This window comes from Salvia splendens, chromosome 4, assembly GCF_004379255.2.
Source record: "Salvia splendens isolate huo1 chromosome 4, SspV2, whole genome shotgun sequence".
NCBI classification, from domain to species: Eukaryota; Viridiplantae; Streptophyta; class Magnoliopsida; order Lamiales; family Lamiaceae; genus Salvia; species Salvia splendens.
In genome coordinates, this window is record NC_056035.1 from 18,262,374 (window position 1) to 18,288,814 (window position 26,441).

Genomic DNA, 26,441 nt, shown 5'->3' on the forward strand with positions numbered 1-26,441 from the left:
TTTTATTTGTTATCTTCTTCTCCAACCTGGCGTTCTTGTGTATTCTACCGAAGTACTTTTAAGTTTTTTTTTTCATTCCTTTTCTTCTTGTATTTGTATTTCTCTTCCTTTCCTTGTTCTATTTTGATAAATATAAAATAATTTGAACGCAATAAATCAAAATTTAATATAGTTTTAATGTAAATTTAAAGATAGGTATGTTTTAATCAAATATTTATAACAGAATTGATTTTGCAGTACTGTGGTATTTTCCTACTCTATTTTAAAAGGAGAGATTTCGGAAAAAGGGACTAAATACGCAAGCCTTTCGAGATTTAGGATTAAATTCGTACGCCTTTCAAAATATGGGATCGTGACATGCGAATTTTTCGGAATAAGGGGTTTTTGAGGTTTTATCTATTTTCTCTTCTTTTTTCTTGTTATTTCTTTCATAATATTTATAAATTGACCAAATTACTCCTAATTTATTCACTATAATTTTTTATTCCAATTATTTTCACCCAAATCACCAAACACCAGTTCCAAAAATTAGCAATTGAAATCCTAGAACGTCTTTCTCTACCCTCATGCGCAGCCTCCAATTTGCAATCTTTCTCTTTCTCTTTCGTTTTTCCACTCTTCCTCTCGCCCTATCTTTTCTCTTGTACAGCCGTCAGCAACCACACAAAGTGGTCCTTTGTTCACATCTTCATCGACGCTGCTGCTGCGTACCATCAGCCCCTGCTCTCTAAATCAGTCGGAGCCTCCCGTTACGCTGTTGCAGTAGCATGTCTTAGCCATTGTCGCTCGATGGCAACCACGCGTCCTCGCATCACCAGGGCGCCGCCTCTTCCGGTTTCGAGACCGTCCACTGCCGCCGTCTCCGGACACTCTTAGCACCTGTCGCCTCTCTCCCTCGGCACCCTTATTTCAAAAGCAACTGGACACCTCAGTCTTCTCTCATGGCAACCCCCATCCGTCCCCAAATTTAGAGAGCTAAAATCCGTCGAATATCTCTTCTCTCTCTTGTTGCACAACCAAACATTTCCATCGCTCGGTTCAGGCGACGTCATCACGCCTCGCTGACAGCCAGTGTCACCCTCTCGGTGCTTAGCGCCGTCAGCCCTCTCAAATTCGCCACGACACAGCATCGTCGTTGCTCGAACTCCCTCGCCAGCCGCCGTGCCTCATCGACACAACGTGTCGTCTACTGTCCGGAGATCCTCGAGCCCGAAATCAGTCTGCTTAGGGCTCATGTTCTCGTCGAGCATGAGGTCTCGAACTTCAGGTTTCCATGGGTAATCATTTGGAGGCGGCGGTGTTTTGGGTGAAAATTGAATTGTAATAAAAAAACAGTGTTAAAATTTTAGTAAAAATGATAAAGGGCAATTTGGTCAATTTATAAATATCATGAGAGAAATAATAAGAAAAGAAGAGAAAATAGATAAAAATTCAAAAATCCCTTTTTCAAATAAATCGCATGCCACAGTGCCATATTTCGAAAGGCGTGCGAATTTATACCTAAATTTTGAAAGGCTCACGTCTTGAGCTCTTTTTTTCCCGAAATTTCTCTTTTAAAAGTTTTGCAATTCTGCTCTAAACAGAACAATTCCCGCACCGCATCGCATTTGCATCTCTTGTTGTGGACTCGAAACCCTCTGGTGACCCGTCAGTTTCTCTCTGGTTCCGAACACAAGGTAATTGAAATTTAAGATGTTAAAGATTTGATTTTTTTTTTTTTGGTCTGATGTGGCTGGAAATTTTAATTAAATTTGAGATCTATCGAATTTGATGTTAATGATTTGATTTTTGTGATTTGAATTTGTTAGATGCTGGGCTATGTTTGTTTTTGATGAATGCAAGTAGCTCAAGTTGCCTGCTTTGGTTTACTGTGAATTAGGGCAAACGAATTGTTTAACCTTTCTATTTTGATTATGAATCAAGATTTGATTTTTTTGATCCCTATGCTGGTTTTGATATGGCCATAGACTCTTAACTTTTATCCTCTGCTTCTTGCTATGTATGTTCTTTTCTTGTGTACATTTAGAATCAATCGCATCCCTTTCAGAAAAGAATTAATCATCTCTGTGGTTGTTCGGTTTGTTAGACAAAATAATCATGTAGTCTAGAATCGAGTTGTAAGATTATTTTAGTTGAAGGGGTGGCTATGGCTAATTATCCATCCACGATTGAGTTGTGAGATTCAATCTCATGAACCAAACACAATAAATATTTAATTCTAAAATATAAACTTGCAAACCGAACAGCTCCTATATAATATTATTAGTATAGTTATTTTGCATCTGCTAATCTCATATTATTTTCAGGTATTAATGAAGATCACTAACTTTTTGGAAGGGGATTCTGCTATATGTGAGTCTTGAGTGTGGCATAATGAATAAAAGTGCCCCTACTGCACTCAGAAGAAGTAATCGACTTGCCAAAAGGGATCATTTAGCTTTAAGAAAAGAGCAGAAACGAAAAGATAGGCATGTAGCTGTAAGAGAAGAACGAAAAGAGAGAGATATTTCGTTAACAACCAAGGAAGATAGTGTTAAGACGGGCAAGTGTGTTCTTAAATCATGGCGCCATCCGATGGAGGGGGATGAGTTTGCGATGTCGTATACTCCCAAACCAGGCCTGACTTTTGTTCATCAGGACCTGGAAAAGGGATACACTGTCCGCGATGAGGCCTTAAAGCAACTCTTCCGATTTGGTTTACCTTCTCACCATCTATCTTCTGGTGCTCACTCGTGTGTTCGAATTGCTTCAGCTAATGGTTTGATTTTGGTGTGGGATCCATTCTCTAACATTCTATTTATATGCAATCCAATGACTCGTGAGTATGTCGAGCTCCCTCCTCTATCTAAAGACCCAATTACTTGCTTTTTTGGATTTGGAGTGAGCAGAACAAGTGGCCAGTATAAGATTTTATGTGTTGATGTCCGTAGTTGTTATGTATACACTCTAGGAAGAGGTGCAGGGCTGTGGAGAAGCATCGCACCAGCACCATCACTAGGCATTGGTTCACTGTATCTTGGTTATGCTACATTTTTTAATGGAAATCTTCACCGGTTGGCATCGGATTCGGAAGAAAATTACTCTGTTTGTTGCTTTGATTTGGAAACTGAGCTCTTTACTAGAATTTCATATCCTTGTGATTATATTGCCAATAGATATGGCAACAGGTGTGTGTATATTTTGGATGGTCGACTATGTTTATACAATATTTTAGATTGGTGTCATGTCATTGTTTGGAAGATGAACAACTATGGGATGATAATTTTTGGATAGAGGAATATAGCTTTGACTTACCCATAAAATATTCAAGTATGCACGTAGTCGAAGTCTTGGAGAATGTTGACTTGTTGTTAGCAATAGCAGGTTCTGGTACTCGGACGCATCTCATGATCGACTATTTTGTATCAATCCCAAAACAACTGGAGCTGTTGTGACATATGGTTCTAAACAACGTCATAATCTTCCAACATTGCTGTTTATACCCCAAGTCTAATTTCACTCGTCACCATGGCGTTTCATAATGTCCAGCCGTTGAATTTTTATTAGATATAAATAGGTTGTACTTGCGGATTTTTAGTTTATCGTTTAATTTGTTACTATTTCAATTCATTTTTCATTCTTCTTTAATAAGTTCATTATTAATAGCTTTTGATTTTCCATTTTTCATTCTTCAGTCTTCTTCAATCAGTTCATTTTTAATAGCTTATGTAACAAAAAAATTGCATCGTGTCATTTGTTATTTCTTGAATCTTTCATATTTGTTTTTAGGGTTATTTGTATGTATATACACCAACTTTCAATATTTTTTTATTTTTCTCCTAAACTTTTGTTTTTTAATGAAAATACATGCATTTTGAGTTTTTCTGATCTTTTCGCAAACAATAATTTCTGGCCAAATTAAAGCTTGTGGAGTACACTTGGCATATTACCATCTACGTGGCTTAATGTGGCAAATCAATATAACTAACATGTTTTCAGTATGTAGAAATACGAACTTTTGAAATTTTCTATTTTTTAGTTTGGACCAATTGGGGATGCTCTAAGAGCAATTGATAAAGAAATGGTAAAGTCTCAAGCCTCGGTTGTGTATCTTGTTAAGTAGTACTATTACTTACTAAGTACTATAGTTTGTCAAATAGTAGTATGTTGTATTCTTTTTTACTGCACTCGTCGTTTTAACTTTATTAGGTTGTATTGCAAACGGCAATACCAGTTTACCTCTATGAAGTAGGGTGGTTACGAACGTAGCAATCTTCTATGGCAATAGTTTTGATTTCATTATATTGGTGGCAACGCCTAGATAATGGTCCCCATGAGTTAAACAGAGAGATTCCCCCACCTGAAAGGGAATAATTTAGAGGCACCAGCTGCGGTACATTTGGAAAAGAAAAGAAGTTTATTTCTTTTCACTGTGAGCATATGAAGGTGACGTCTATATATTCCATGATTCCTTTTTGATAACATCTTTTCTTTTTCTTATGTGGTGAGATTCCTACATCCCTCTGAGTACACAACATTGTGAGCTACGCTTCTCTGCGAAAGATGCAATCTTGGACGCAAGACTACGGATCCTGGTGTGCGAGCTGGTTCGGCAGCAGCGATGGCGATGCAGGAGATCCATTATTATCTTGTACCGATGATCATGGAGCTTATGATGACTCATACTACTTGACTTACGACCATATAGAGGATTATGCAGCTAAGAATTGGTGCACGGACGAAGATGATAAACAAAGCAGTGAGTGGGAGAGATGGCTGGGAGCCGAAGATTATCAGTGGATTGGCTATGGTTCTTTGGAAGACGATGCTGATGCCAGCTGGCCTCTTGTTTGGGATTGGAATGTGTATGACACTTTCTTCTCTTACTAGCTACCTCTCCCTAATTATATTTCCATGTATGGATATAATTAATTAATAGGTGTTGTATGAATTTGTGTTTTTAATGGACCTCTTTCCTTCCGCAAAATAAGAAGCAATGAATTGTAACCATCAAATTTGGCGTGCAAAGAGGAAGGACATAGGAAATAAAAACCAAAAAACAGGAAAAAAAAAAAACAAGTCCTCTTCCAAAAGCAAATATGGGAAGAGCGATGAGGAGCGCGATGAGTGTCGTGATCCTTGTCGCGGCCGTGTTGGCGGCCTCAGCAGGGGCGAAGGTGGTCCACAACACGCCGAAGTCGGAACTGAGGAGGCGGACCACCCACCAAAAGCCCGCGGTAATGCAGGCGGCGTACGTGCCGACCATGAACCTGGAGCAGCAGGACTACCTGAAGGCGCACAACGAGTTCCGGGAGTTGGCGGGCATGCCGGCGCTGGCGTGGGACGCGAAGCTGGCGGCGTCGGCGCACGAGTGGGCGGAGAAGCGGCGCGGGGACTGCGACTACCGCAGGCACTCGAACAGCCCCTACGGCGAGAACATCTTCTACATGAAGTACCGAGAGTTCTCGCCCAAGGACGTGGTGCAGTGGTGGTTCAGCGAGAGCAAGATGTACGACTCGCGCCAGCTGCGGTGCCGCTGCGCCCCGGAGAGGGAGGGCTGCGAGTGCGGCCACTTCCTCAACGTGGTGTGGCGGGACACCAAGAGGGTCGGCTGCAGCGGCAACGTCTACTGCAACGATCAGGGTGGTGTCTACATCGTCTGCGAGTACGACCCGCCCGCGCTCTCTGCTGGAAATCCCTTCACCCTCCACAACTATTGATTCCATTCCTTTTCCCTTTTTTTTAGCAATATCAATGTGAACACGAATGGGATTAATTGGTTTAGGATGCACTAATCTTCATCGATTCTTTGTTTAGTATTTTGCGGGGTGCTGTTTTTTTAATCAGCTAGTGCTGAATTTCTACTAAACATTCTAGTATTTGCTTTCGGTTTATTTATTTATTGTATCAATTTGAAAAAACAAAACATGATCCTCACTGGTTTTCAACATTCCGAATCAAAATTAAACATATGGATACGTCATATATGTTCAAGGATAGAACAGAGAACCACCGCTTCCCCTCATTATACCAAATTTATCGCTTCAAAAAAAACATCGGAAAAAATGCATTGCAAAATGTCACAAGATCATAATGCAAAATGTGATCATAAAAGGATAGCTTAAAAGAAATATTTATAAATTCTAGGTATAAATTTAAATATTTATAAAGGGTGTGATTTTAATATTTGCTATCTATAACTAATTTGAATATTAATGTTAATAGAACGTAAAGTAACGGCTAATCATTAGATAGAATGGAATATTAGAATAAATCACCGTTTGATAGAATGCAATATTAGAATAAATCACCGTTTATCCGTGAATGTTTGGAGTAACAATCTCATCTCTTAATTCGTCTTGCTTATTTTATTTCTTTTCGTCTGGCTTATTTTATTTCTTTTAATTGTTTTTGCATGGTCTCTAATTCAAATCTTCAAAAGTACTTATTGTTACGTGTTTTGTTTGTTTTAGACTTCAACAATCTTTACCTTCCTTGTGAATCGGCACTCGAAGTACTACATTCGACGTTGTATTCTTGATGTATCATTGTACTATTAGAGTTGTTTTATTAAACTTGTGTGATCTTGCACTTGATTTTAGAACTTGAAAAATACACATTAAAAATTGAGCCCTATTTTTTTCGTTTTCGCGGGGTTGTGTTGGATTTAGGTTTTCGACATGTCTATTTTGATCTGCTGTGACAGAATAGGGCAATTGTGTAATCGAGACAAACAAAAACGTAAAGAAGATACAAAATTACGTAGTTCACCAACATTGTTGGCTACGTCAACGGGCAGGAAACGAAGAACATATTCTATTTAGATTGTTTTTCAGATTATGGCTACAGATTCAGATTAGCAGAATTATTATGTGCCTACTCTCATATAAATAGACACACATGAAATCCTATCCCGATTCGAAAACATAATCATATCCCAATTCAGAAATATAATCTACAAAGATTCAAGGCATACTAGCATGATCCATAGAGTGGAAAATGAATTAAATAAAATTAAACCCACAACAAAATCTGGGACAATTCCTGGCTTACTAAACACAAGATAGGGGTCAGACTTGTCTGGGCCTTACACGCTCAAATCAGCCCAAGTTTCAGCTGCCAAAACTCTAAAATGGAAACTGAACAGGCCCATAGGGTTTTTGCCCCCGATTCCCAAATCACACATATATTTCAACATCGTCTCCGTCGCTCTTTCTCAAGCCGCCTCACTGTGAAATCCTCGATTCCCCATTCCTCTCTATATCAGGTGGATTCTCGCTCATCAACAGTGTATAGCTGCGATTAAAGCATCGATTACTCTTATTTGATTCTAGCGTTTTTTTGTATTGTATTAGAAATGGCGACGGTTCCTGGGCAGCTGATATGGGAGATCGTGAAGAAGAACAATTCGTTTTTGGTGAAGGAGTTCGGGAACGGAACCGCCAGTGTGAAGTTCAGCAAGGAGCCTAACAATCTCTACAACTTGCACTCCTACAAACACTCTGGTTTGTTTCTCGATTTTTTGCCCTTGTAGCGTGATTTCTATTATCATTGATGGAAACATATGATAAATATCTTCTATGAAATTTTTATGCGTGCTGTCTGTGTTTGGAATAATTTGGTTATTTTACAAGATTTTTGGATTTATTATTCACCATAAAATTGTAGTAAAATTGATCAAACTCATGCGATTTTAATTGTTACCTGTTGAAATCTGGCTTCTCTCCCGTCTCTTAAAGATGTCTCATATCGCAAATCTGTGTATGCCTAGCATTTGTACGGACACTTTACATTGAATCTCTATTTTGGTTTTGTTTTATAGTCTAGTATTGCTTATGTTGCCATTGTTGAATAAAGAATCAGAAGTTTTGATTTTTTCGTTGCTACCTTTGCTGGATTGCTAAAGTTTTCTAAGTGGTGTTCGATTTTCTAGATAAAATAGTACTACCAAGATATAATCTAGGATTGAGTCGTGAGATTATTTTAGTTGGAGGGTTAACTATGACTGATTATCCATCTATGATTGAGTCATGAGATTGAATCTCATGAACCAAACAATACATATTTAATCCCGAGATACAATTTTGCCAACCGAACACCTCCTAATTTGTTATATCAATTGGATATGTTATGAAAGTTGGCTATGCATGCACTGTCCATCACATTGAACTCCACTCTGCAAATCTTTTTTTGCTAATGGATTGTAATTAATAGGGTTGGCAAACAAGAAAACTGTGACTATTCAACCAGGAAAGGATCAGTCTGTGCTGCTTGCAACAACTAAGACCAAGAAACAGAACAAGCCCTCCACTTTGCTTAACAAGTCTCTCATGAAGAAGGAATTCAACCGCATGGCAAAGGCTGTTGTCAATCAGGTAATATAACACGTACCCTGTTTCTGCTAGTCCTTCATGTATGTTATTTCTGTGTTTTGCATTGTTTGAGTCTACACTAGTGATAAACTCATCAATGAGAACTCTTAATGTGACCAAACTGTTTTAGCAAAAGTGTTATTAGTGTTGTTTGTATGCTCAGCTCTCTTTTATGGTCTTATCTCTTGAGTTTTAAAATCCTTTGCTGTGCTAAATAACACTTTACTCAGATCTTTATAAAGAAATAGATCAAGTTGATAATGTTGCTTAAATAAAAACAATCATATTTGTTTCTACATTATTATTGCTTGAGTCCATGTGGATGATGTTTATGCACGTCATATTAACACCGTTTCGTGTGATTGCAGGTGGCTGATAACCATTACAGGCCGGACCTGAAGAAGGCAGCACTTGCAAGGTTAAGTGTTGTTAACAGAAGCCTCAAGGTTTCCAAGTCCGGAGCCAAGAAGAAGAACAGGCAGAGGCTCTGATCGCATAGATCCAGGTCAGGATATGTTAAGCGGCCTGGTGGATAAGCTTGAGTTCCTTTTCATGTCTATTCGTGCACTTATATGTGCCATGGAGACCAAATTTTTTGCAGTAATCTTTTTACCTAAGATTTTATTGAGTGGAGCTGTGGCATTTATTTTTTGGACCAATATATGCCTATAAATCACCCTGTTCCTTTATTTACCAATGTCTTTTCATTTGCCTTGTGGATTTATACTTTCTGTCAGACCGGGAATCCAGTTTGATCAGGTAGAATGTAGAAACCTCGACCCGTTGACTATATAAACTATACAGTAGTAGACAGGAACCTCAGTTAGTTGAGGGTGAATGTCTATTTTTGTTATCCTTATACAGCTAGAATTCATCTCCATTAAAAACTGAACTATATATCATTAGAGCAATTGGAATATTATGCCAATCCACCATAAAAAAAAACACTTTTTCATGAATTTCGTATCTATTACGAGAAGTCTCAAGTAAACAATGAACCAAATTCCATGGAAGAGCATTCCATGCAAATATTTATCTTTAAAAGAATCAGCTCCAGAGACCGTTAAGAACTCCAGCCATGGAGCCCAGAAAAGGTGCACGAGCTTGTGCTTCTCGTTTATGTAGATATCGATTGATCCTAGCGTGATGTTTCTCAAGCACTTGGATTCGGACAAGTTGAAGGAAGGAATCAAGAAATGGGCTAAAGCCGTTGCCACCTTTGCCCACCCGGTCAGCCAGCGCCTTGGCAGCTCCCGGAGATCGGACTCCGGTGGATGAAGGGACATGACCCAGTTTGAAGTTTCCAACGTTTCAACTTTCAAGAGTTGATCAAACAAGAACAACTTACTTGTCTTTCATAGCAGCCAGATATTACCAAAAATTCTGCACTGGTCTTTTTTTACACAATAAATCTCTCAAAAATCAGCCGATCAACTAAAATGTTCAAGCTTAAGGTTGTCGGAAGTATAAAGGAGAATTGATATGCTGAGGGAAAATACGTGAGAGACAATAAGCGCCTCTTTCATTCTGCCAAGTCAACAATCTTTTTTTATTTATTTTATTTTCACAAAATTCTCTCTCCTCTCCGTTAACGCAATTATTTCTAAGATTCACAAAAATTCACCCTGCTCTCCCATCTCTGCGTTCCTTCTCCTGCCAATTCCCCCACTTTTTTTTTATCAAAGATGAAGAGAATAAATGCAAACAAGAAGAAGAAAAATAGGTTGAATTAAATTTTGGTACTGCACAAATTCTCCATAAATTTTCTTTTTTTTTTTTGTGACAATCAATATGATACAATTGTTACCTCTTACGAAATTCATGCGTAGCTTTGGGAATTTGTTGGGTGAAATCTGTTGTTATGCAATTGGGTTGGAATGGAGATGCAATGGAGGGTGATGGATTGAATAGCCTATAGTTGATTAGAAGTTGGGCACCTTTCGTATGTAAATAATTATGACAAACAGTGTTGAATTTTGATAATGAGTTTTGGATATTTCTTCTTGTTTTTTCATTGTTGAACAATTGAATTGGTTATATTAATCATTTCAAATTTCAGAATGTGTAATCAATTGACATTAAGTTCGAGAAAAAGAACAACAGAAGGTTCAGTAAAAATTCAAACCTTTACTCATTCATATATGTGAATATCAAAACAACACCTAGTGCAAACTTGACTAACTAATTCTTGAGGTTGACGTGGAAGATTTGAGAGAATTCTTGGGGTTGGCATAGAAAATTTGAGAGAAGCAATAAACAATGTAATCTCAATTTTTTTATGAAAACAGCGTAAAGAGCATCATTCTCTTTGAATAGGTAAATAGAAAGATAGTCCAGAACCTTTGTCCTAGCGGCAAAAAGCTTAGACATTATTGCATGAGGTGCCGAGAGAATTTTGTGAAAATAAATTAATAAAAAAAGATTGCTGAATTGGCATAACGAAGGAGGCGCTCATTAATTATCTACTATCTATACATCTATAAATGGGAGTTTTTGGAAAAAAATATTAAAAAAATGACATCATAATTATCCCTGGCCGGTGATACGGAAAGAATGGGCCTGGATAAAAATAGGTTGCACTAATAAGATCAAACTTAGAACAGTCCAGGCCCATATAAATATACAAGAGAGAACACGTGTAATGTACATATTTGAGAGACTGACTAGTTAAATAAAAAAGAAGAAAGAAAGTTGGGTTTTAATTAAGAGATACCATAGCATGTGACCAACCTTAGTCAGAATTCCATTGTCGACTTCTGACCAAATATTTCAACTTATAAATTTCAAACCTATAAACATTTTAAATTGGCCTGAAATTACCATACTCATCAGTCTTTAATTGGTTGTGATACAATGTTAGGAGCGGAATTGCACCTTTTTTTCAAAGATCTTAAGCTGAAATTGTTGGTTACTTTTGTCTATATGGAGGGGAAGAATTCAAATTTTTGCCTTTTCAATTCCAAAGTAGACACCCAATCGAGCTAAAAGTGAAAACAGTTACTACAGATTTAATGTTAATTAATTAAAAGCTAAAGCCATGCGGGATCCGGATCCAGCACAGCCTGCTGTGTTAAAAACGGTGCCGTATTGATATATATATATTCATCTCCTTTTTTATTTCTTTTATTTCCTTTCCTCGCTAGTGGAGCAAATTCCCATATGCAAAATAAACTTCTTAAAAAAACTCTTTCCTGCTAATCTTTTGGAACATAACATAATTAATTCGAACTTTGGGGAAACATTCATTAACTACTTCTCCCTTTGTCCGTCATTAGGTGTCTCATTTTACGATGACACGAGTTTTAATAAATGTTAAGAAAAGTGGATGGAAAAAAAGTTAATGGCAATATATATTAATTTTAAATGAAATGTGGAAATAGAATATGAACCCTATTACCATTTATGGTAAAAATGAACCAAAACTCATATTCACGGTAAATTAAAATGAAAAAATAAGACTTATTCGCGAACATAAGGAATATTACCTATTAGATTATTCTATTAGATTATTTTAATCATGAAAAACAGAAATATGAAAAAATGAAGCGAAAAACGGCTAAGAACACTCCCCACATTTCTTATTTGTCACTCTTCTCATTTCTTTTATTTATGTAGTACGCCAATTATTTTTAAATACTAAAATGAACATAAATTAATTAAATTTATAAATTGAAATAGTTACTATACATTTTAATCATGATAAATGATGGCTAAAAATTTAATTAATTTTAAGTTCATTTTAGTAATTAATTAAAAATGCAAAAATATAAATAAAAGAAATGGGAAGAGCGAATTAATAATAAGACGTGTGTGTAGTGTTCGTAGCATTTTTTCTGTTTCTTTACACATTTCTGTTTACTATTTATGATGAGTATAATATAATACTAATAGTTAATTAATGCTTCCTCGAAGTTTGAACTAATTATAATATTTACATTAGCCTATACTACCAAAAGATTTGCAAGAAAGAGTTTTTTAATAAGTTTATTTTGCATAGGGGAATTTGCTCCACTAGCGAGAAAGGAAATAAAAGAATTAAAAAAAGGAAATGAATATATATATATATATATATATATATCAATACGGCACCGTTTTTGTCACAGTAGGGGATCCGGATGCCAGCCATGTGTGGGTTTGGGGCAGCAAGCCTGCAGTGTGATATTAAAGTGATTATGAGTGTCAAATGAATGTCTTCAAAAGCTGCTGTTTTCTCACAAAAATACAAAATTGCAAGCATTTGTATTTGAAATTTCAAGCTATGAAGATGACAGGAACAGACAATGTAGATGTGGAATGCGGGTGAGTTGCTTTCATGTTTCTTTACTTTTCAAGTGTTGTTAAATTCCATGGATGATCTATAATCTTAAAAATTGGATAAAAATTTTATGTCAGTGAAAATAAGGTTGAAGGAGAAGATAGTTGGAGGACAGTTGAGTGTTTAAGAGGAAGATTGTTTGCTGAGAGAATGGCTTCCAAAAATGCTAGGGAGGAGGCACACCAATTGGGGATTATGGTCTAATCCAATCTAACTTAATTTGCTTCAAATTGATTTTTGTTAGTATTTTGATTTGTGAACTGATATTTTTTATATTTTTGAATAGCTGGTGGAAATGGAAGGGCTGTTAGAGCAAGAGGAGAAATGGAGAAACAAAGCTGAGAAGAAGCTGAAATTGCTGATGAAGAAGCTTGAAATTGTGGGTAAATCATGGAGTGTGAGTGAGAGTGACTCCTCATTCAGGGGATCAGTGGAGGAGGATCCTTATTCTTCATCTTCAAAGTATGTTTATTATATGTGTCCCTTAGCTTGTCTTGACTCAAGAGTGTGATTTAGATGATCTCAACTTGGTTTTACTTTTATATATGCAGAACGGAATCAGCATCCGGTGCTGGTGCTGGTGTTGGTGCTGGTGTTGAAGAAGGCGTGGATAATTCGATGGCAATAGTTCGGGTGGAAAATGAGAGGGAGAGGAGCGTGAAACAAGTGTTGGAATCATTGAGGCGTGCTAAAGAGCAGCTTCAGAGCTCAATAGAGAGAAGGCGCATGGGCATTAGCATGATTAAAGTTGGGTAGATAAATATCACACTTCAATCACCATTATCAACAACTTTATTCATATAATAATATCTTTCCATATTCTTCTCTTTTATCCTACGGAATTATGTTTTGTTTACTAATTACTATAGCATAGCATTTATCCTACGGAATTCATATAATAATATCTTTACATTTTACACACCGCCTCTTCATTTCACTTAGAAATAGACTTCACTTGAGATGAGAAGCTAATATAGATAATAAACGCATTTACACTCCCCTCTTCTAGTATTTGAAGTATAACTGGGCTGAATAAATCCAAATAATGGGCCATACTAAATGATCCCAATTTACCCATTTCTACAGCTAGATCAATGCAGGTTGGTTGATGTTGAGCGCAACTGCCACCCTCTTATTTCAACATTAAACCACATACAACACTCCATCTCTCAACTACTCCTACAATGCCCCTCCCTCCGTCACATGAATACCAATCCTATTTGATTATGAAACAAATTTTAAGAAATATAAACAAAAGTGGATTGAATAATTTAGTTGAATATGAATCTAATTTATATATATTCATTTTATAATAAAATGTAAAATAAGTTGATGAAATGTGAGACCTACTTAGGGTTGTCGAAATAGGTACCCACAGGTATATGAACCCAATTTTGCACATTTAAGTTGATACTATATTTCTATTTCATATATTTCGGTATAGGACAATTCACGTGTAAATTGTCCTATACCCAAAACATCTACAGTAGAATAGAAACGGATAGCGATAGCAATAGCGATAGCAATAGCAATAGCAATAGATAATAAAGAAAAGGAAACTATACCCAAGACATCTACAGCAGAATAGAAACAGATAGCAATAGCATAGATAATAAAGAACAGGAAACATCCCTCTGCCAAATCAACCAAACTAGTATTACAAATTTTCCAAGCATTCCATGCCAACTTGCATTGCTAATCAGGAATTACTCCTACCTAGAAACAAAATAAACCTGGCTAGAGCAATGCAAGTGGATGCATCAGCTAATTCCTCCACATCAGCTAACCCGGCTTAACCATAAGCAGTCAACAACCACAGACCACCACCTCCTGATCGGCATTTCATTACAAAGGATTGACCAACCATTTCAAAAGCACTATTTCATAGGAAATTTTTTAACTACCATGCAAATCAAGAAAAACACTACCAAAATATCAAACAAACTAGAATATTCAAAGCCAATTAGAAGAAATCTTACCAGAAACCCTATCAGATCAGATACCTCCTAAGAATTTTTATGAGGAAAAACTTGCAGAAATCCCCAACATATGCAATCATCTCAAAATAACTTCAAATGAAGTATAGGGTGATGATTATGAACAGTGGTTGAGTAACTGAGCATTAACCTTATCAAAAGTTGATAATGATCTCTACAGATAAACTATTTGAAATGTAAATCATCATTCAAGACTTCATCAGCCACTTCAATAGAAACAAGCCAAAGGTTGACATAATTGCAGGCCCAGTTACTTCAGGGGGCATACTATTGGATCAAACACGTTCTAACAAAACCTAACAGAAGACTTCCCATGCACCAACCAGACCACAAATTAAGGGTACAAACTGTTGACCAATATTTGTTATCCAATTCATACAAAGGTTATCATGCATTTCAATGTTAGCAGTCAATCAACAAGAAGCAGGTATGATATGACTACGAGAAAAGAGCAGCAAAATTATACTAAATCTACACACATCTTCAATAAGACCCTTAAGAACCTATTTAATGCAGTTAATTTTTGAAATGGTTGGCATGCCGATTCAGAAGCACTAGCTTAGAGGAGGTGGTTGTTGATCTGTAGCAGGCATCACCAAGAAACCCATGATGACTAAAAGGAGTCCAAATTACACAAAACAAAAACTGCTTGTAAATCACAGACGATCTTGCAAGCGGGTGTGCATGTCTGGTTGTCAGTAAAAGGGCAACAGTAGGAAGTTACTCTAACCTACCCATCCTGTAAAGAAATGAATAAGAAAAAAATACATCCAATTAAAAATGCCACAAACAATAAGTAAATGAGCATTTAGGTCGTCAGAACCTTACAGACGAAAAAAGCATAAGGTTTGAAAAAGAAATTTCAGATGAATGTCTTACTATAGATTATGACCAAGTTTTTTTCAGGTTCCTCCACCAGCCTTTCCAGATATTGCTGTCTTCTGAAATGTTAAGCCCAGGAATGAGGAAAAGAACCAACAAATTATCTCATTACCACTACAACTTTCATAATCATACATTACAATTATTATTTTGATAAGAAACATAAACATCTCATTCATACAAAAAACACATATTTATAACTCACCACCTCAATATTCCCTTCTCCATTTGCCTTTGTACTAGCCTGAGGCTGAGAAAATCTGCATAGTTGCAAAGCCATCAAATTAAATTAAATAAACTCAAAAACTCAACTCTTTCAAGAATGATTATCAAAATTTTCAATTGGAGCACATTCAAAATGTCCCCGTCACCAACATTATAATATGGAACCAATGTGAACTATGCTAGACCTGAGTGCTCTTGCTTTCTTTTTATCTTCCTCGGCTGAATCAATAACAGGAGTTGATCCAAACCTAGCTTGTCTAGCTTTTTTCTTAGCTTCCTCATCGGCTGATACAGATGTCGCAATCCCAAACCTAATGAACAATTAAATTGGGTGTCATATATTAATACAAGTTCCAAGAGGATAAAAACTCACATAACAACAAAGCAGCAACAACAACAAGAAATCCCACATAAGCAAAAGGGCCAAACCTCTCTGCTCTAGCTTTCCTTTTCAGATCTTCTGATTGCTTTAATGAATCCAATCCATCGGCAGCAGAAGCTTTACCAAACCTGTTTAAAAGCAGGTACTTAGAGAAACTGATTCACAACCATATTTTGTGAGATAAACAGCACCACCAATACTATTACTTACAAAAATAGAAGTGTAAGCAAGGCTATTTAAAGCAAACTACAGGTTCAAGTCAAAGAATACCCAACCGAGTTAAATGACTACAAAACTGACCCAGGAGGTTCTACAAAGGTATGCTAAGTGCCAATCCATAAATGATAATAAAATCGCGGCCAATTCCCAGCACCAACTTGATGAGATGCCAATTTCTCGAATTTCAATCTCAAAACACCAAACACAAAAAAAGCCCCAAATGTCAAGCCATAAACCCTACCCTAACCACAACATACATGTCTGGAGTTACAATATAAGAGAAATCGAATCAGTGGAGGCAACAATATATACCTCTCGGCTCGAGAATTGCGCTTCTCCTCTTCAGAGAGAGTTACCGGCATCCCGAAGCGCTCGGCACGCTTCATCTTCTTCTGGATATCCGTGGCCGCAGCGCATTCGCTGGTGTTGAGAGGCGCCGCATCCGGAGTTCCCTTGGTTTCGTCGGCCGAAAGCTGTGGGGGTTGCTGAGTGGATGAGGCGTCTTCAACAGGGGATGGCGCTACATTGAGATCCGTGGTGGTTTTAGGGTTTTCGAGGTTAGGTGCTGCCGTGGTCGCCATTTGGTTGTGAGAGATAAAAAAATCTAGAAGTTGAAGGGAGAGAGGACTGATTATCCAAAATGGAGAGCCACTATATTTGTAATTGTTACTCATTAAGTTAACTGCCCAAATCGGGTTAAGCCAATTTAGAGCATGTCCAATAGAAATAGCTCAGTCATAGCCTAATCATAGTTTAGTCATAAACTCCTCCTACCATATCAGCAGCATTAAAAAACTCCTTCTGTCACATCATTAGGAGAAGCAATAGTCTAGTCATAGCCTATCCACAATAAATAAAATTATAAAAACAAATAATTAACAATCACACATAATACGGAATTAAATTTACGACACAGATACGGAAAAACTCAATAATAATATTGAAATTTTAAAAAGTACATTAATTAAAAAAATTACGTTAATCTAAAAAAAACTCCTCCGCCACACACGAGCCCCCCGGCTCCGTCTCACTCCTCGCCGTCGTCGCTGTCGCCGCCGTCGTTGTCGCCGCTATCCGGGACCCCCAAATCTGCGGCATCTGAGCCCGCGTCTGAGCCCCCACCTGTGCCGCGGCGGGATTCAAATCGGCCCGCATACTCACGAGCATTGCGTGAAGAAAACTCTTCTCCTCGGGGTCAGTTGCCGCCCTCCATTCAGCTAAGATCTTGTACATCTGAGCTCGCGTTTGTTGACGCGCGAAGAAGAGGAGCTCGGCTGTCGACCCGCCAACAGGGGGGATGCCGACTGGACCTCCTGGGAGGCCTGGCGAGCCCGTTGCGCCCGCCTTTGACCAATCGGGCGAGTGCGGCGAGCAAACGCGGGAGGGGACGGGAACTCCTGTACATCCTCGGGGAGGTCGTGGGAACCGCCGCTGCTGTAATCATCGGTATAGTTCAGGCGATGCTTCTTCGGCCAGCCAGCATCGACACCTGCCCGAAACTTCTCGGAGTCCATCAGCACCTCATAGCAGTTCCAGTAGGTGAACTCCTTATAAAGCCTGGGCATGGGGAAGGCTTTCTCCGCTATCCTCCTGCAGTCGTCCTTAGTTTGGCCACTGGTCTGCATGCGGAGGGCTTTGGTGTACAAGCCTGAAAATCGGGAGACCTCGACCCTGATTCAGTCCCACCCATTCCGGCACTCCTCCCAGCTGCGTGGCCTCCCCTCCGGGCAAAATGCCTTGTAGGCTGCTGCTATTTTAGCCCACAAGTTGACGATCCTCTGATTGTTCGAGGCGAGGGGATCATCGCAAACACTCACCCACGCCTTGGACAGCGCGACGTTCTCCGCGTCTGTCCACTTCCTCCGTGCCGGGCTGTCGTCATCAGCCGGCTGCGACGACTCGCCGACCACCGTCTTACCCTTCCCCTTCTTCTTCTTTGGCGCGCCCCGACCCCACCCTATTCCCCCCGTTTGAACAGGGGTGTCCGCATCCCCGAGATCTATCCCCAACTCCTCTAAGGAGAAAGTATCACACCCAGTGAACTGCGTCTCCGATGGAGTCGATGTGTGCAAAGAAGCAGTCACAAAATCAAAACTGGGGCGATAGACGTTGCCCCCCCGGCGTCCCCTGCATCCCCGGGTACCCCGGCATCATCTGCATCCCGGGTGCCCACCCCGGCATCATCTGCATCCCGGGTTGCATCCCCGGTACCCCCTGCCCGCCCGGCATCGCCGGCCACCCGGCATCCCCTGCCATCCCGGCATACCACCCCCCGGATGCCATCCCGGGCATCATCTACTGCCAATGGTACATGTTGTAGTACCCGGCCATCGGACCCCATCCACCTCCCACGGGTACCGTGGGAGTTTGAGACCCGTCGTCCCTGGTGTAGGCTCGTTGTTGTGCTCTATTTCGCGTTGTTGCTCTTGTACAGAAATTAAGATAGAGAGAATACTCGTTAAAACAAGTGGTGCAAATGAAAATGACGTGCAAATCGCGTATATATAGTGTTTCGAAAATTAAATAAAAAAAATCCGCTGGCCGATCGCTCGCCGATCGGGAGCCTGCAATGGCGGCCAGTCGATCGGCGAGCGCATCGGCCAGCGCTCGGGAATCGGCGTGCGCTCGCCGTTTTTCTTGCCGATTTGGCGCTCGCCTGCTGCAATGGTTCGGCGAGCGGACCGGCGAGCGCCACGGATCGGCTAGCCGGTCCGCTCGCCGCCATTGTGGATGCTCTTATGTTTGAGACGTCCATTTTTTCCAATTTTCACAGTTTGATTTTGGCAGTTCCAGTTTTCTTAATTTTTTAAAATATTTTCATATATAATTATACCGTATAAAAATAAATTTGAACATACAATGCGTAATTTAAATTGAAAGGAAGGCAATGAATGTGAAAAAAAAATCAATTTCATTAAATTAGAGTGTAACAATAATAACGTTCACGTAATAATTACAATGTACTGACGGAAATTTAAAAACACAACATAGCAGAAAGTGTCTTCCCTCTCTTTCTCCCACTTAATTGACTGAAATGTTCTTTAGCTCCAGAGTATTTTCGCCCAAGAAAATTATAAAAATGAAAAAATAATCCAAACGATATTAAATCAAAGTTCAGTGACCACATATAAGACCATCCGCAACGCTGTCTCTTATCTGTCTCTTAACCGTCTCATCTCGTCACTATTCATGGGCCCAACTGTACTTTTCATCTCATCTCTTAACTAAGAGACAACACATGCAACCCTCCATCTATTAACCGTCTCTTAATCATCTTATCCCTTAGCTATTTTTTCAATTTCATTTTTTTATTTTTATTTCCAACAAATTTAATTAATAAAAACATACTTCATTAAATAAAATAAAATTACAACTTAAAATTCTAAAAAAATAAAAAACCACATTAATAAAATAAAAAATACATAATTTAAAATCTTCCGCTCACTCTCTCTAAATTCAAAATCTCAAAACTCAAAGAAGCAGAAGAAAGAGTTGTCTAATGGCGATCATGTGCGTCTACTGGTTGTCAAATTTAGCCCAAATGTGCTCTATTAGATCCTCCTGGAGTTGGGCGTGGGCGGTAGAATCACGTGTCCTTACCCGAACAGACAACCGATCTTGCATAGACGGATGCACTCCACTGCGGAGCGGACTACTTGCAGTAGAGCTTCCCGGGGTTTCAGGGTCGAACCTATTTCCCGCCTCAGGTCCTTCGTCGGCGACAATCATGTTGTGCAAGATTATGCACGTATTGTCGACCATATTCTCCATAAACCACGTATGAGCCGGGGCTTTGATAATGTTGAAGCGAGCTTGGAGAACCCCGAACGCTCTCTCCACATCCTTGCGAGCAGCCTCTTGCTTCTGCCCAAAAAGAGCATGTTTTTCGTTTAACGGCCTGTTGAACGTCTTCACGAAGGTTGGCCACTTCGAATAGATGCCGTCGGGAAGATAGTGCCCCATTTTATACTGCCGGTTGTTAGCGATGAAGTTGATGGCCGGCGCTTTACCATTCAAAACTTCGGTGAAGAGGTCGGATTGGTTGAGCAAGTTGACGTCGTTGTTCGATCCGGGGACCCCGAAATACGCATGCCAAATCTATAGCCGGTAGTCGGCAACGGCCTCGAGTATAACGGTGGGGTGGGTGCCTTTGTGGCCGCTCGTGTATGACCTCCTCCACGCCACAGGGCAATTCATCCATTGCCAATGCATGCAATCGACGCTGCCAAGCATCCCGGGGAATCCGTGCACTTCTTCGTGAAGTCGGAGCAGAAACTGACAATCTGCCATGCTTGGCTTCCGGAGAAATTCGTCGGTGAAGGCTGCCCGGACGCCTTTGCAGAAGTTTATCAAATACATCCTCCTAGTGCTTTCCCCAATGTGCAGGTATTCGTCGAACACATCCGTCGTTTGTCCAGTAGCAAGCTGACGGATTGCTGCAGTATATTTCTGCAACGTCGTGTGACTGGGACGGCCAACGGCGCCGAACCCTTCTTGGAAGAACTCTTCCCGGGCTGCCAATGTATTTGCGATGTGCATAAATAGCCGTTTCTGCATGCGGAAACGGCGACGGAAGTAGGTCTCGCCCCATACCGGGTTGTCACAAAAGTAGTCGCGTACCAACCTTGCGGCGGCTTCCTCCCGGTTACGATGGATGTAAGTCCGGGATAGCCTTTGAGGCGCCGCGGCTTCCTCCTCCTCCCGACGTTAGGGGTGAGCAAAAAAAACCGGAAACCGAATATCCGAACCGAACCAAACCGAAATTTTGAAATTTGGTTCGGTTTTTTCAGTTTTTCGGTTCGGTTCGGTTTTAAAAATAAAAAATTTCGGTTTTTCGGTTCGATTCGGTTCGGGCAAAGAAAAAAACCAAAAAACCAAATTATATATATTCTATTAATTTAATATATTATATTATATATATAATATATATTCTTTTAATATATTCTACTATATAATATATATTATATGTATTATTAATTTTATATTATATATAAATATTCTATTAGTATATATAAAACAAAATAAAATACACATATATAAATATGTATTTATATTATATTTATTTTTTTCTGGTTTTTCGGTTTTCTTTCGGGTTTTTCGGTTTTTTAAGTTCGGTTTTCAGTTTTTCGGTTTCGGTTTTTCGGGTTCGGTTCGGTTTGGATTTTGAACTAAATTTGGTTTTTCGGTTTTGGTTCGGTTTTGGTAAAAAACTGAACCGAAACCCGAATGCACACCCCTACCCGACGTCGATCTTCTGCAAGCGATTCTTCCATTATTTGACGCATTTGCTCAAATGGATCCATGAATGGATTAAATTTAGGAGAAGAATAATGTTTTGAGATGAAGAATGTAGAGTGTTTGAGAGTGTTTGAGTGAGAATAGAGAGTTTTTTTTGTGGATTAATTTGTGGGAATGATTTAATATTTACAGAAGTGATTGAGGGCTTAAAAAAAATTCAAAAAAAAATAAAAAAAATTGTAAAAAAGAGCTATAAACGGCTAGTATAATTTTGGGATTTTATTTTTATTTTTCGATTTTTTTTCTAAATTAAAAAAAAACAATAAAAATACATTTTCAACGGAAATAAACGACGCCCACTCACGGCCGTCACGGACGAACTGCAGCTCGCCACGTCGCCAACGCGCGTGGCGAGACAGCTAGCCAAGTGTCTCTCCGCGACGAGTTACGGGACAAGATGGGGACAGGTTGGGGACTAGACGGAGCCCGCAACGCTGTCTCGCTGCTGTCTCGTCTCTCCGAGACGAGATAGGGACCGCAACGAGACGCGTTGCGGATGCCCTAATATTGTTAAATATTACATACCACAATTGATACATTGATAAAGTTTAGGAGCTGGAAAAAAAATGTCCTCAAATCTCAATAATATCAAAACAATGTTGTTTTAATTATCATGTGAGTTTCAATTCAACACATCACTTTCAATTCTTCCTCAATTTCTCTTTAAGGAAAAGAGTGAACTACGCAAATGGTCCCTGAACTATGCGTTTTGCACGCAAATGGTACCTAAACTTTAAAAATATCGTGGGTAGTCCCCGAACTAAGGTAGAATCACATTTTTTATACTTTTTCACTATTCATCACAATTTTGCACCAAAAATGCCCCTAAGGCATGAAGGGTATTTTTGGACTTTCATATCTAGGTACTAGATTTGATATTTTCTTTATCTTTCTCTCTAGTACTAAGGGCATGATTGGTAGCCCTTATAAACTCATAATACCACATTAAACTGGTCATTATCCCATCTTCTCCACCATTTGGTAGCGGGCGATTTTCTCGGTGAACCTGACACAAAATTTCCAGATCTCGTTGAAATTGACAATAAAATCGGCGATTCTTGCAATTCACTATCCCAGAAATTTTGAGGTATTTAATTTTTTTCCGCTTCTCAGACTTCATGTTTTGGAGTTTTATGCCCAAATTGCCCTCCTAGTTTTCGATCTCTACAAACACAGAGGAAGCACCAGACACTTCTTGGCGGCTGCAAATCGAGGTTTTCGACAACCATACACTTTGAGCCTTTTCTTCTTTCGCTCCACGAACCCGCATCATCAAGAAAGGCACCCCCTAGTTAGCTAAGTTGAGCCCATACACTTTTACCCGTTCTTTGATAATCGAGACCCACATCCATATACTTTTTATAAATACGTGAGGAAAAGGGGTCAGAGAGATGAGTCATTTCAAAGTAAGGGGTAGTAAGATAGAAAGTAAAAATAAAAGGGTAGCCGGGTTGAGCGAGTTAGTCAATCAGGTTGATCAAGTCAAAAAAAATGTTGTTATCGAGAAAAGTTTGAGAAAAAGAGGGCAGGAAAAGTTGTAACCTGACCCGATAAGTCAGAAGTTAGAAAAAATAAGCCAAAAATTCAAGGCTAGAAGTCGCCACTTGACCAAGTAGGATATCTAGTGGCGAAATAAATAGTTCAAATCTTTGGTCTCTTGACTCATGCGTTTTTCTTTTTTTTACAGTTTACATTTTTAAACTTAGAACCCCTAGGACCCTACCTTGATACAGCACTACCCTTAAGCCCCATTACACCCGAAACAAAGACCTTAAGGAACTATCTTGTGCAATCCGATTCGAGGTATTAAATTTGTGGCAATACCGAGTGAACAGTCCTAACATCTCTGGTGAGAAATGAGTGATTGAGTGAATCCAACAGTGGTTTTTAAATTGGGCAATCTTGACGAACTGACACCTTGATCAAGTAAAAGCAAAAAGGAAGAAACATAAGCTGCTGGCAAATGGATTGACCTCGACCTCGGGTATGATTGTTGGAAATTTATTCGATCTAATGCATCTATGTGAATATGAGTTTTTTTTTTCGAGTCTTGTTTTCTTTTACGTTTTCTTTTAATTTCTTGAAATGAGTAAACCATGCCTGAAATTTGCCCTATCTTTTTTTTCTTTTTCTTTATACTTGGGGACAAGTATGTTTTAAGTATGAGCAGTTTGATAAGGCTCATTTCATGCATCGATTTAGGGGTAAAATGTACGCTACTTGATCGGTTTATCGCGCAAAGCAAGTGTTAAATGTGCAGGAATGCCGCTTGACCAAGGCAACAAAGCCAAACTGATCAAACAAGTACAATAGGCGAAAAGAGGCAAAAAATCGGGGGAGTTGATCAAGGGGAGTAACCAAGCAGGCAAGGAGGGGACCGCAGGCTTCCAGAAGAAGGACACATGAGGCTATGAGCTGGATGGTGCGCAACATTCTGTTATCAAGGACAAGGGGACACGTGCTGATATATGAGACGCAAGGACGGAGCTGAGGCACAAATTTATTACAGAAAAGCGTCGTCATTCTAGAAGGAAAGCACGTAGCAATCAATGAGTCGCTCACTCTCAGCATGAGCGAATATTCCCTGCCAAGATCGTTATCCAGCTGGAAGTCATGCCGAGCCTATAAATAGAGGATGCGCCATCACACAAAAAGATCGGATCCTTTACCTTCCGTCTTTAGTTTAGTTTAGTTTAGTTTAGCTCTGTAGTCTAGTTCAGTTCTCTAGATAGCTTAGATAAAGTAACGCTTAGTTAGAAAGGGCGATCAAAGAAGCGCTGCAGAATACTTGATATCTGTCGGCGTATTCTTAAGTTTCCCGCCGAGGATCTCCCCGGTTTTACATGCTTTCGTATTTCCGAAGTGTTAGCTTAGTTTAATTTTCATGCTGTACTGTTCTGAGTTTTAGTTTTAATCAAAGTTGTTTTCGTTTTCATCATGGTGTTTACTGTTTAACGTAGTTAATTTTCATTCTAGTGTGAAATTCACTTGACCCAGTAGTTAAAATTTTCTTGATCAAGTTAGTGACTTAAATTCTGTCTAGAGTAAAAATCAGTAGTTAAAAACTCCCAAGTTAAAGCGTGGCAGCAGCCAACCTCCTGTTCACTACTCACACACTTGATACACTAGCTTCTCTGTGGGATCGACCCCGAACTTGCTGCTTTACTATTAAAGTAGTGCAAAATTGGGAGTTTATAAATTACATTGGTGGCATGCGATAGCGAGATCAACTTGATCAAGTGGCAACGGCATTTGTTAACTGATCCATCCGGTTCAGTTATCTCTTCCATATAACTTGAATCCAAGAAAAAAGGCCGCGATCGTTAGGCCTGCCACCTTGGGAGCATTTTTTGTGCAAAATTATGATGAATAGTGGAAAAATATCAACAATGTGATTACACCTTTGTTAAGGGATTACCCACGATATTTTTAAAGTGTAAGTATCATTTGCATGCAAAACGCATAATTCAGAGACCATTTCCGTAGTTCACTCTAAGGAAAAATAGTACTACTAGTAAGAAGTAAAAGTTCATAGGATTGTTTATGAAAAAAAGGCTGAAAGCTCATATATTACAGATAAATAACTACTTAAAAATAATACTATTAACGTTTGAAACTGCTAATCTAAAGACATCATTGACGATTTCTTCCGCGATTATAAAAAGAAGTTAAAAAAATCTATTACTTAATTTCTTACGTGATTATAAATAGAGTAAACTACATAAATAGTATCTGGTCTTTCACTTTTGCACATAAATGGTACATGATCTTTATTTTATATCGTTTTTGGTACCTGTAAATCACATTTTTTTGTACCTGATGCAATTTGTACCCCAAAATGGCCTCTAAACAAATACATTTTTCCATTTGTGTCATAGATGATATTTTGGGCATATACAAAATTAGTAATAAAAGTGATATTATACTATCTTCCCTCATTCTCCTCACTCTTTATACTATTATTAATAATCAATATTAATATTATTATTTTAATATTATAAATTAATAATTAATTTATTTTTTAATATCATTCAAATATACTTAAAAATTATATTTAATTATTATTATAATATAAATTATTGTTATAATACTAAAAATTAGTATTAATTAATAAATAACTATAGTATAATTATTTCAATTATGAATCATAGTATAATATTATACAATAATAACTATTATTATTGTTGTTATTATTTTATATAAAATAAGAACTAATCAATACAGTCTTAATAATAATTTTAAATTGTGAATTGTATAATGATATAAACAATTGGATATTTTTAGTTAGGTGTTTCAACTCTAAAATAGTATAAAATAATTTAATTAAACATAATCAATTAGTTTAATTAGTTTAAATAATTAATTTAGTTAGGTGTTTTGTTCTTGATTTATATTATGAATGTAATTAGATGTATGTGTAAAACACTAAAAAGGAAGAAGAAAAAGACCAGAAAAGAAAAAAGAGGATACTTAAATTAAGGAGAAAAAAGAAAGAAGAAAGGAAGATAAAATACTAAAAAGAAAGAAGAAAATGAAGGAAAAAAGAAAGAGGAATAAACTAAAGAAGAAAAAAAGAAATAAGAAAGGAAGAAAAATGAAATCGCATGTTTGGTACTATTTGATTAAAATTTCTAAAAATATCCTCCATAATAAAAAAAATCACATGTTTAGCACCTATGATTAATTTTGTCATGAAGTACAAAAAAACGATATAAAATAAATATCAGGTACCATTTACGTGCGAAAGTGAAATATCAGTTACCATTTATGTA

At 38.3% G+C, this 26,441-nt stretch overlaps 5 protein-coding genes across 7 annotated transcripts; 4 read left to right on the top strand and 1 right to left on the bottom strand.

Moving 5' to 3' along the window:
• The first annotated feature begins 1,487 nt into the window (after positions 1 to 1,487).
• LOC121798993 (putative F-box protein At1g33530) lies at positions 1,488 to 3,302 on the top strand. Its single transcript, XM_042198291.1, has 2 exons — positions 1,488 to 1,676; positions 2,307 to 3,302. Exon 2 carries the CDS (start codon positions 2,374 to 2,376, stop codon positions 3,271 to 3,273), a length of 900 nt encoding a protein of 299 aa, XP_042054225.1. The 5' UTR covers positions 1,488 to 1,676; positions 2,307 to 2,373; the 3' UTR covers positions 3,274 to 3,302.
• A 1,161-nt stretch (positions 3,303 to 4,463) lies between these two features.
• On the top strand, positions 4,464 to 5,873 carry LOC121798067 (pathogenesis-related protein PRB1-3-like). 2 transcript variants are annotated; one of them, XM_042196893.1, is made up of 2 exons: positions 4,464 to 4,844; positions 4,971 to 5,873. In XM_042196893.1, exon 2 carries the CDS (start codon positions 5,079 to 5,081, stop codon positions 5,697 to 5,699), a length of 621 nt encoding a protein of 206 aa, XP_042052827.1. In that variant the 5' UTR covers positions 4,464 to 4,844; positions 4,971 to 5,078; the 3' UTR covers positions 5,700 to 5,873. The 2 variants fall into 2 exon arrangements, with proteins under 2 accessions (XP_042052827.1, XP_042052826.1); XM_042196892.1 differs by having other exon boundaries at positions 4,974 to 5,873.
• Positions 5,874 to 7,123: 1,250 nt separating this feature from the next.
• On the top strand, positions 7,124 to 9,040 carry LOC121797748 (60S ribosomal protein L28-1-like). Its single transcript, XM_042196449.1, has 4 exons — positions 7,124 to 7,246; positions 7,335 to 7,484; positions 8,194 to 8,354; positions 8,720 to 9,040. Exons 2-4 carry the CDS (start codon positions 7,337 to 7,339, stop codon positions 8,840 to 8,842), a joined length of 432 nt encoding a protein of 143 aa, XP_042052383.1. The 5' UTR covers positions 7,124 to 7,246; positions 7,335 to 7,336; the 3' UTR covers positions 8,843 to 9,040.
• Positions 9,041 to 12,485: 3,445 nt separating this feature from the next.
• On the top strand, positions 12,486 to 13,490 carry LOC121800389. The gene is made up of 4 exons (XM_042199960.1): positions 12,486 to 12,650; positions 12,744 to 12,864; positions 12,953 to 13,128; positions 13,218 to 13,490. The coding sequence occupies exons 1-4, from the start codon at positions 12,535 to 12,537 to the stop codon at positions 13,420 to 13,422; spliced, it is 618 nt and encodes a 205-aa protein (XP_042055894.1). The 5' UTR covers positions 12,486 to 12,534; the 3' UTR covers positions 13,423 to 13,490.
• A 751-nt stretch (positions 13,491 to 14,241) lies between these two features.
• On the bottom strand, positions 14,242 to 17,013 carry LOC121801188 (protein MODIFIER OF SNC1 11-like). Of its 2 annotated transcripts, none has more exons than XM_042200636.1 (6): positions 16,684 to 17,013; positions 16,200 to 16,280; positions 15,956 to 16,081; positions 15,754 to 15,805; positions 15,543 to 15,604; positions 14,242 to 15,402 (listed from the first exon to the last, which is right to left on the bottom strand). In XM_042200636.1, the coding sequence occupies exons 1-5, from the start codon at positions 16,950 to 16,952 to the stop codon at positions 15,566 to 15,568; spliced, it is 567 nt and encodes a 188-aa protein (XP_042056570.1). In that variant the 5' UTR covers positions 16,953 to 17,013; the 3' UTR covers positions 14,242 to 15,402; positions 15,543 to 15,565. The 2 variants fall into 2 exon arrangements, with proteins under 2 accessions (XP_042056570.1, XP_042056569.1); XM_042200635.1 differs by having other exon boundaries at positions 15,751 to 15,805; positions 16,684 to 17,011.
• Positions 17,014 to 26,441: the final 9,428 nt, after the last annotated feature.

Excerpts from the sequence above, each read along its gene's own strand:
- LOC121798067 (XM_042196893.1), top strand. The coding sequence starts at position 5,079 with ATGGGAAGAGCGATGAGGAGCGCGATGAGTGTCGTGATCCTTGTCGCG.
- LOC121798993 (XM_042198291.1), top strand. The coding sequence starts at position 2,374 with ATGAATAAAAGTGCCCCTACTGCACTCAGAAGAAGTAATCGACTTGCC.
- LOC121797748 (XM_042196449.1), top strand. The coding sequence starts at position 7,337 with ATGGCGACGGTTCCTGGGCAGCTGATATGGGAGATCGTGAAGAAGAAC. Across the intron at positions 7,485-8,193 it reads GCACTCCTACAAACACTCTG|GGTTGGCAAACAAGAAAACT; the intron begins GTTTGTTTCTCG and ends TGTAATTAATAG. Across the intron at positions 8,355-8,719 it reads CAAAGGCTGTTGTCAATCAG|GTGGCTGATAACCATTACAG; the intron begins GTAATATAACAC and ends GTGTGATTGCAG.
- LOC121800389 (XM_042199960.1), top strand. The coding sequence starts at position 12,535 with ATGAATGTCTTCAAAAGCTGCTGTTTTCTCACAAAAATACAAAATTGC. Across the intron at positions 12,651-12,743 it reads AATGTAGATGTGGAATGCGG|TGAAAATAAGGTTGAAGGAG; the intron begins GTGAGTTGCTTT and ends ATTTTATGTCAG. Across the intron at positions 13,129-13,217 it reads CCTTATTCTTCATCTTCAAA|AACGGAATCAGCATCCGGTG; the intron begins GTATGTTTATTA and ends TTATATATGCAG.
- LOC121801188 (XM_042200635.1), bottom strand. The coding sequence starts at position 16,952 with ATGGCGACCACGGCAGCACCTAACCTCGAAAACCCTAAAACCACCACG. Across the intron at positions 16,082-16,199 it reads AGGAAAGCTAGAGCAGAGAG|GTTTGGGATTGCGACATCTG; the intron begins GTTTGGCCCTTT and ends ATTGTTCATTAG. Across the intron at positions 15,605-15,750 it reads GAGAAGGGAATATTGAGGTG|AAGACAGCAATATCTGGAAA; the intron begins GTGAGTTATAAA and ends TTAACATTTCAG.